At 41.3% G+C, this 9,848-nt stretch overlaps 2 protein-coding genes across 3 annotated transcripts in view; one reads left to right on the top strand and one right to left on the bottom strand.

Moving 5' to 3' along the window:
• KLHL11 (kelch-like family member 11) overlaps positions 1–3,400 on the top strand; it is a 12,093-nt gene extending 8,693 nt beyond the window's left edge. The window contains exon 2 of the mRNA XM_011929746.1: positions 1,016–3,400. Coding sequence (XP_011785136.1) covers positions 1,016–2,597 — 1,582 coding nt within the window. The 3' untranslated portion in view covers positions 2,598–3,400. The remainder of the gene's footprint in view (positions 1–1,015) is intronic.
• Positions 3,401–8,107: 4,707 nt separating this feature from the next.
• KLHL10 (kelch-like family member 10) overlaps positions 8,108–9,848 on the bottom strand; it is a 24,257-nt gene continuing 22,516 nt past the window's right edge. For both annotated transcript variants that reach the window (XM_011929747.1, XM_011929748.1), the window contains exons 4-5: positions 8,731–8,880; positions 8,108–8,519 (exon numbers count right to left, since the gene is read on the bottom strand). In XM_011929747.1, the coding sequence (XP_011785137.1) occupies positions 8,145–8,519; positions 8,731–8,880 (525 nt within the window). In that variant the 3' untranslated portion in view covers positions 8,108–8,144. The remainder of the gene's footprint in view (positions 8,520–8,730; positions 8,881–9,848) is intronic.

The raw sequence follows: 9,848 nt of genomic DNA on the forward strand, positions 1-9,848 counted from the left end.
GGAGAATGGCGTGAACCCGGGAGGCGGAGCTTGCAGTGAGCTGAGATCCGGCCACAGCACTCCAGCCTGGGTGACAGAGCGAGACTCCGTCTCAGGAAAAAAAAAAAAATAGAGACAGGGTTTCACCATGTTGTTGGCCAGCCTGGTCTCAAACTCCTGACCTCAAGTGATCTGCCTGCCTCAGCCTCCCAAAGTCCTGGGATTACAGGTGTGAGCCACCGTGCCCGGCCATGTGCCTTTTTTTAAGAGACTTGGTTTTGCCATGTTTCCCAGGCTGGTCTTGAACTCCTGGCTCAAGCGATCCTCAGCTTCCCAAAGTGCTGGGATTATAGATGTGAGCCCCTGTGCCTAGCCTGTCTGTGCTTTTAAACATACTTTTCCAGCACAATATTTTCTAATTTGGTGGTGTTTTTTTGTTTGTTTTTTTCAGATTTTGTGTATAAAGTGAGATTAAGCTAACTATTTCAATATGTATAATTTAGATGCTCTCAAAATGTGACCATATGCTGGGTGTGGTGGCTCACACCTGTATTCCCAAACACTTTGGGAAGCAGAAGCAGGAGGATTGCTTAAAGCAAGGAGTTCAAGACCAGTGTAGACAATATAGGGAGACCCTGTCTCTACAAAAAAATAATAATTTTTTTTTTTTTTTTTTTAATGTAGGCCACGGCCAGGCACAGTGGCTCACACCTGTAATCCCAGCACTTTGGGAGGCCGAGGCGGGCAGATCACTTTGAGGTCAGGAGTTCGAGACCAGCCTGGCCAATATGGTGAAACCTTGTCTCTACTAAAAATACAAAAATTAGCTGGACGTGGTGGCACACCCCAGCAACTCAGGAAGCTGAGGCAGGAGAATTGCTGGAACCCAGGAGGTAGAGGTTGTAGTGAGCCGAGATCACACCACTACACTCCAGCCTGGGTGGCAGAGTGAGACCCTGTCTGAAAAAACAAAAAAGTAACCACATAAAATATGCACATTTGAAAAATTAATCTTTTCTCTTTTTCTTGATTTTAGGTTCCTACTCATTCGTTTAAAAGAATTTTGTGGAGAATTTCTCAAGAAAAAACTTCATCTCTCAAATTGTGTGGCAATTCATAGCTTAGCCCACATGTACACCCTGAGCCAACTTGCTCTGAAGGCTGCTGATATGATACGGAGAAATTTCCACAAAGTGATTCAGGATGAAGAATTTTATACGTTACCTTTCCATCTCATTAGAGACTGGCTTTCAGATTTGGAAATTACAGTTGATTCTGAAGAGGTTCTCTTTGAAACCGTTTTGAAATGGGTTCAGAGAAATGCTGAAGAGAGAGAGAGATACTTTGAAGAACTTTTTAAATTGCTCAGGTTGTCCCAGATGAAACCTACCTACCTTACTCGACATGTCAAACCAGAGAGGCTGGTAGCCAATAATGAAGTTTGTGTCAAGTTGGTGGCTGACGCAGTGGAGAGACATGCTCTGAGAGCTGAGAATATACAGTCGGGCACATGCCAGCACCCCACTTCTCATGTCTCACTATTGCCTCGTTATGGGCAAAACATGGATGTGATCATGGTTATTGGAGGTGTGTCAGAAGGAGGGGACTATTTAAGTGAATGTGTGGGATATTTTGTTGATGAGGACAGATGGGTAAACCTGCCACATATTCATAATCACCTCGATGGACATGCTGTTGCAGTAACAGAATCCTACGTGTATGTTGCTGGATCAATGGAGCCAGGGTTTGCTAAAACTGTTGAAAGGTATAACCCAAATTTGAATACTTGGGAACATGTTTGTAGTCTGATGACAAGAAAGCATTCTTTTGGACTAACAGAAGTCAAAGGGAAGCTCTATAGCATTGGAGGACATGGCAACTTTAGTCCTGGTTTTAAAGATGTGACTGTTTATAATCCTGAGCTTGATAAATGGCACAACTTGGAATCGGCACCAAAGATTCTTCGAGATGTCAAAGCACTAGCCATTGAAGACCGGTTTGTATACATTGCCGCCCGCACTCCTGTAGACCGGGACACTGAAGATGGATTAAAGGCTGTAATTACTTGCTATGATACAGAGACTCGACAGTGGCAAGATGTGGAATCTTTGCCCCTTATTGACAATTACTGCTTTTTCCAAATGTCTGTGGTCAATTCAAACTTTTATCAGACAGCATCATGTTGTCCCAAGAGTTATTGTTTAGAAAACGAAGAAGCAGTAAGAAAAATTGCCAGCCAAGTGTCTGATGAGATCCTTGAAAGCTTGCCTCCAGAAGTCCTAAGCATCGAAGGAGCAGCCATTTGCTATTACAAAGATGATGTCTTCATTATAGGAGGCTGGAAAAACAGTGATGATATTGATAAACAGTATCGGAAAGAAGCCTACCGATACTGTGCTGAGAGGAAGAGGTGGATGCTGCTTCCTCCTATGCCACAACCTCGTTGTAGAGCCACTGCTTGTCACGTGAGGATCCCATACCGGTACTTGCATGGCACACAGAGATATCCTATGCCTCAAAACCTGATGTGGCAGAAGGACCGCATCAGACAGATGCAAGAGATACATCGTCACGCCCTGAACATGCGGCGAGTGCCAAGCTCTCAGATAGAATGCTAGGTTCTCTCAAGTGTGCCAATTAAAACTGTTACACCTGTTTCGTGAAGCTGAAGATATCCAGGCTGTTACTTGAAAAAGTATGTCGATAACTTATTTTCTACATGAACTGATTATTACCCCATATAAAGGAAATATAGTTAAAAACTAAAGAATGGGAGACTCAGTTCAATACATGGTCATTTTGTTAGCTTGCAATTTTTGTCTTTGGTTTGTTTGTTTGTGCTAGCTAAGTAAGATCTTACTAAGGACAAGTGGGAAAATCAGGTGTAGTTGCTTAAGTGTTTTCCTGCCAATTGAGTTATAACTCCTTTGTCTTGGGGACTTATGTTTTGAACATGCGTTAAGCACCAATTTTATTTGCACATTTACTTTGATATTCTTTTTGATTTTTTATGAAATGATTGGTTTTGGCAAGATCTGACTTCTGCATTGAGCCCTCATCTGCAGGAGGCACGTGCAATAGTGAGACTGAAATTTGGATGAAAACACTCAATATTTCAGCAAGATAATTTGAGAATGTTTGCATTGATATTTTCTTATGTTTATCTAGAAGTGCCACTTTCATTCCTAGAAGATGTGACTGATGAGAAATTTTTGATTGGCTCATGCATTTTTTTGAATATTTTTCATTAGCAGCTGTTTATAGACTAAGCCTTCAATCTGAGCTGAGGGTAGTTGGCAAAAGTATAGATCTTTAGCTAATTGACTAAATACAGAGCAAGTTACATGTGTGAATTTTGTTTCTGTAAGAAGAAAAGTATTAGTGTAGACTGAGAAATCAAAGGCATTTAAAATTTTAAACATTTTTTTCAGGAGTTGCAGGATTACTTGAGGATATGTTAATGAGTGTAAATAATGCCTATGACAATCGACACTCAATGCCTTCCATTTTAAGTTTTGCTCTAATGCATATTATATAGAATCATTATTCCTTTCTTTTTTTTTTTTTTTTTTTTTTAGGCAGAGGCTTGCTCTTGTTGCCCAGGCTGGAGTGCAGTGGTGCCTGGAATTACAGGTGTGAGCCACCGCGCCCAACCCATTATTCCTTTCTACAAGAAACTTTTTTTTTTTTTTTTCAAAATGGGAAGGAAGTCATAATTTAGAGAAATGTTGCTGAAGAGAAGCCTTATTATTTCTGATTGTTATATTTTATCCAGTTGCCCTACACTTTTAAACTTTGCCTGAGCCTAGGATACCAAATTTGGGTACATAATTTTGGCTTTTAAAGGTTTATGGGCTGGGCATGGTGGCTCATGACTGTAATCCCAGCAATTTGTGGGAGGCTGAGGTGGGCAGATTTTGAGCCCAAGAGTTCAAGACCAGCCTGGGAAACACAGCAAGACCCTGTCTCTACAAAAAGTACAAAAATTAGCTGAGTGTGGTAGCTGGCACGTGCCTGTAGTCCTTCCTACTTGAGGCCAAAGTGGGAGGATCAGCAGAGCCCCGGGAGGTTGAGGGTGAAGTGAGCCGTGATCATGCCCCACTACCCTGGGTGACAGAAATGCGGTGTCTGAAAAAAAAATTAAAAAGATCACTGAAGCTATTTTTTATTTAGTTTTATACATTGTTCTAATTTATGTCTCCTGAGCTTTATAAAAGTTAGCACTCAAGTTGACTCTTTTTGGGGGGGGTGGGGGGATGGGGTCTCACTTTGTCACCTAGGTTGGACTGCAGTGGTATGATCTTGGCTCACTACAACCTCCACCTCCTGGACACAAGCTATCCTCCCATCTCAGCCTACTGAGTAGCTGGGACTACAGGCATGCGCCACCATGCCCAGCTAATGTTTTTTTGTATTTTTGGTAGAGACAGGGTTTCGCTATGTTACCGAGGCTGGTTTCCAACTCCTGGGCTCAGGAGATCCACCCATGTCAGCCTCCCAAGGTGCTGGGATTACAGGTGTGATCCACCATGCCTGGCCTCCAATTAACTTCTGTTTCTTTTTTTTGAAACAGAGTCTCACTTTGTCACTCAGGCTGGAGTGGCGCAATCTCAGCTCACTGCAACCTCCACCTCCCGGGCTCATGCGATTCTCCTGCTTCAGCCTCCTGAGTAGCTGGGAATGCAGGCGTGTGCCACCACGCCTAGCTAATTTTTGTATTTTTAATAGAGATGGGGTCTCACCATGTTGGTTAGGCTGGTTTCGAACTCCTGACCTCGTGATCCTCCCACCTCAGCCTCCCAAAGCGCTGGGATTACAGGCGTGAGCCACCATGCCTGGCCCTCAAATTGACTCTTAATGCTCAGTTAGTATAAAGGATTCCTAACAGTTTACAATGTGGTTTTCTTGTTTTTGTTGTTGTTGTTTTGTTTTGTTTTTTTAAGATATGAGGTCTCACCTTATTGGCCAGGCTGGTCTCAAGATCCTTTCCTCAAGCAACCCTCCCACCTTGGCCTCCCAACGAGCCACCTGCCCAATGATTTATCCTGTTTCTTAAGGACTGTCTTTACCTTCTTAGACATTTTGGAATACCATCCTAGAAGTCAGATTCCAAGTGCAGTGATTTTTTTTTTTTCCTAGTCCATTATAGTTAATCTTCTTGTTAGTGATCAAATACCAAAAGAGAAAAGCACAACCAGAAATTTTGGCTATTTGCTGCAAGACTAATAGTTTTAGGTCCTGGGCTCTATACTAAGAACTTGAAATTTTTAAATTAGTATCCCTGCCTAGGTGAAAAGTTTTTAATAAATGTGTTGAAAATCAACTTCAAATCTATTTAATTTAGACTGGAGTGGGCGTGAGAAACTGCAAGTCTATTTCTACATATAAGGATATATTATTCTACCCCTCTACTACCTTTTTCTCAATTTCCATTTCTTTGTAGTTATTTTAATAAAAGCCATTTGGATTCTGAGAAGCACTAATTCTTAGTTGTGAGAGGTCTATGCATATAAGACAGAATCATTAAATGAAGCTCATTAAATGGAGTTCTCATTTCTCTCCAATGGACTATGCTAGCAAACTTCCTTTTCTTGATTGTGTTTAAATAATTTAGTATCTCACTATGATAACAGTTTTTCACTGGAAGGATGTGATGTGTTTTTTGTTTTTTTTGTTCTCAGAGCTGTCTTCTGAGATAATCATTACCAAGTCATTTGTGGGGTTGTGTTTTTTTCACATGATGTGACAGAAATTATAACTCATAAGATTTAGGCATAATCTGGTTTTAAAACCTTGATTGAGGCCGGGCGCGGTGGCTCATGCCTGTAATCCCAGCACTTTGGGAGGCCGAGATGGGCGGATCACAAGGTCAGGAGATCAAGACCACCCTGGCTAACACAGTGAAACCCCGTCTCTACTAAAAGTACAAAAAATTAGCCGGGTGCGGTGGCAGGTGCCTGTAGTCCCAGCTACTCAGGAGACTGAGGCAGGAGAATGGTGTGAACCCAGGAGGTGGAGGTTGCAGTGAGCCGAGATTGCGCCACTGTGCTCCATCCTGGGCGACAGAGCCAGACTTTGTCTCAAAAAAAACCTTGATTGAAACTGTTGTTTTTTAACTTAGCAGGCAGCCTAGGCCACGGCTGAAAAGAAGGGGTAAGTCCTTCATTGCATGATGATGTGTGCAGGTTTTCCTGAATTTCTAATTTTTATATTTGAATTCACATGTGTAATTTCACATCAATAACTTGTGTTTCTGAAATATCCTAACTAACTTGTTAATAAGGAAAGAAACCAGATTTGCTTAAATCTGTTCAAGGCTGACATTCTGAAATTCTTAACTGGAAATAACTTCCAGAGTATTTGGAAAGGTTCTAATTACAAGGATCAGGCCTAAAATAGCTCCTTGGGAAAGAAGTTTCCTTGTTGATGAGAAAACTTAAAAGATTGTTTTTGGTAATGTAAGCAGTTAAAAATATGACTTTAGAAGGACAGCTTAATACGTATTCAAGCAAACCTTTGTTTTGTTGCTTTCCTTTTGTTTGCAGAAGAGAGAGGAAGTCATTATACCAAAAAGTAATAGTTACATAACTTTGAGTGAGGCTACTTACATCTTAGAACGGGTATCCTTGAACTATATCTACCCCACCATGGCTTAAAAAAAAAATCAGTGGTATATATTGAGAATGTCAGTCATGAGCTTAGTGTTTAAGTAACACATCCCACTTACAGTTGTTTGCATGATTAGTCTTGTGTATCATGATATTCAACTTTGCGTTTGCTGTGCCAGTTCAAAAATAACTTTTTTGCTAAAAACTTTTAAAATTCATGACATGTTTTGTTTTGATCACCTGGTTTTATATTAGTATTTCTGGGACCAAAAAATTTAAATATACCTTTTTAATATAGAACAGAAGTTTGAAGCTGGAAAGATAGTGTTTATGGAAGACTTGTGTGTTTTTGTTTTTTTAAACCCGTCAGGCTGCTGGTAAGGCAGTTTCTAGGGCTAACTTTTCCTCCTTACCTCTTGACTAGTGTAGCATGTGGTATGTTTAAAATACTTCATTTTCTGCTTCGTAATTCTAATATCAACACTATAGTGTATGTAGACAGGTGAGCTGAATGGTATGTTTTAGTTATTTGGTCTAATCAAGCATAACTAAAGGGACTTCTTTTTTGGTACTTTTCTCAAATTAAGTTTAAATATAGTATACTGGCCACATTTCATGTCTTTGAAAGTTTACATTACTGTAAACCAAGTACTCTGTGTACACCAGAGGGTGCTTTAACTATAAAATATTTGAGAAACAATTCAGTCTCTCCTGAACTCTCAAACATTTTGGCACAGTTCATCACTCCAGTTTGTTACTTTCTTGAGAATAGTCCATTTTTTGTTTTTGTGATTATAACGTATGTTCTGGTCATTGGAAACAGAACATCTCATAGTTGAGTGATGTAATATAATAACAGTAATATAACCTAGTGGTCATTTTGCTTCAAGGAATTTAATTCGATAGCAAAATCACTGCTGTTTATTACATTTGTAGGGCTTTTTGTCTTACTCAGTGACCATCACTACGAATGTCTTACATTGAAGCACAGACTGCACTTGTTAACTTAATCCTCCTGCATAATGCACTCGTGAAAAGTAGTGCTTGCTAGGTGTTTGAAGATTTTATGATCCATGTGCTTAGGCTCGTTGAGTTATTTGTAAAATAAACATTTAGTTTGAGTTGATGCAGTGAGTTTTTTGGGCTAGTAGTATCCAAGTCCCTACTCTACTGAAAATGTAATCTTCACTATTTCCCTTTAAGTCAGAGGAGATGTAGTAGTTAGAACACCTTGAGACATTACATTGTAAAATAGCTCATTTTATGTTCCTGAAGCTGTCTTGTTCTCTGTTAAAGCTACTAATTGTCTCAGTGTAAGTTTTAAATAAATATATTTCTTTAAAGCTGGTTTGTACTGTGTTGACTTTTTTTTTTCTTCTTTATGCACTGTTGGATATAATTGCCTTCTTCCCTCCCTCCTACTCCCTCATTCATCCAACCATTGGCTCTCTTAAGTTGAACATTTTCCAGTACTCTTCAAAGTTTAAACACTGTATTTATTTTAAAAAAAGAATTAATTCTTATTGCTTAGACTTTTTATTAGCTAAATGAAGAGGCTCATACAGGTAGGGTACTTGTCGAAGCAGAATATTTTACTTCATCTCGCAGTGCTAATCCTGGGAAGTTGTCCCGTCTAGCTGCATATTCCCCAACATTGGCCAGCCCCGGTACTACACAGCAGCTCAGAGCACTGCGGTATATGCTCATGTCGTGAGCATCATACCACTCATCGGTCTTTTCGTCATAGCACTCAACATTAAAGGTGGTGGTAAAACCGTTAAAGCCACCCACCACGAACAAGAGGTCGTCCACCACCTCGATGCCAAAATTGCTACGAGGATTAAACATAGTGGGGATTGTGCGCCAAGTGTTAGCCACAGGGCTGTAGGCTTCTGCACTCCTAAGTCGATTAGCTCCGTCAAAGCCACCTACCTGTGGATAGCAAAAGAAACACGGTTGACTGCTAACTATTGATTCTGTTCACTGAGGAAGCCCTCGTGGGGGGTACCAGTGATTTCATAACTCCCTCTTCCATTATCTTCTATGAAAAAAAGCTCTTCAAATACCAATAGTAGCATAAACCCATTTACTAATACAAATTCTAGGGATAATGTGGGTTTTTTTTTTGTAGTAGTAAACTTACCGCATATACATGTTCTCCATAAGCAATCACGCCTATTCCACTCCTCCTGCTTCTCATGGGTGCTATGACTGTCCACTGATTACTTTCAGTGTTGTACACTTCCGCTGTAAATAGGCACTCATTTCCATTAAACCCACCACATATGTAGACCTGTGCGAAGAGTTCCAAGATTATTAAAATTCCCACTCTAGGGAGTAGAAAGAAAGGATATGTGTGTGATGGTAGTGGGCACTTAATTCCAGTCTGTACCATCTGAATTTCTTTTTTTCATACGTGCATGCATTGCTTTTTATTTATTTATTTTTAGAGACGGAGTCTCACTCTGTCACCCAGGCTGGAGTGCAGTTGCGCCATCTCGGCTCACTCCGCCACCCAGGTTCTAACAATTCTCCTGCCTCAGCATCCGGAGTAGCTGGGACTACAGGCGCACACTGCCACGCCCTGCTGATTTTTTGTATTTCAGTAGAGAGGAGGTTTCCACCGTGTTGCCCAGGCTGGTCCCAAACTCCTGAGTTCAGGCAATCCACCCCCATCGACTTCCCAAAGTGCTAGGGTTACAGGCATGATACACTGCCGGCCTATTTTTATTTTTTGAGATGGAGTCTCGCTCTGTCGCCTGGGCTGGAGTGCAGTGGAGCCATCTCAGCTCACTGCAAACTCCGCCTCCTGAGTAGCTGGAATTACAGGTGCACGCCACCACACCTGGCTAATTTTTGTATTTTTACTGGAGACAGGGTTTCACTATGTTGGCTAGGCTGGACTCAAACTCCTGACCTCAAGTGATCCGCCCACTTTGGCCTCCCAAAGTGCTGAGATTACAAACACGAGACACCGGGCCCGGCCACATTACTACTTTTTTTTTTTTTTTTTTTTTTTTGAGAGGGAGTCTTGCTCTGTCATCCAGGCTGGGGTGCAGTGGTGCGATCTCGACGCACTGCAACCTCCACCCACTGCAGCCTCCACCTCCCAGGTTCAAGTGATTCTCCTGCCTCAGCCTCCTGAATAGCTGGGACTACAGGCGCCTGCCACCATGCCCAGCTAATTCTTTGTATTTTTAGTAGAGACGGGGTTTCACCATGTTGGCCAGGATGGTCTTGATGTCCTGACCTTGTGATCTG

Source organism: Colobus angolensis, unplaced genomic scaffold, assembly GCF_000951035.1.
Source record: "Colobus angolensis palliatus isolate OR3802 unplaced genomic scaffold, Cang.pa_1.0 Scaffold83, whole genome shotgun sequence".
Taxonomy (NCBI): Eukaryota; Metazoa; Chordata; class Mammalia; order Primates; family Cercopithecidae; genus Colobus; species Colobus angolensis.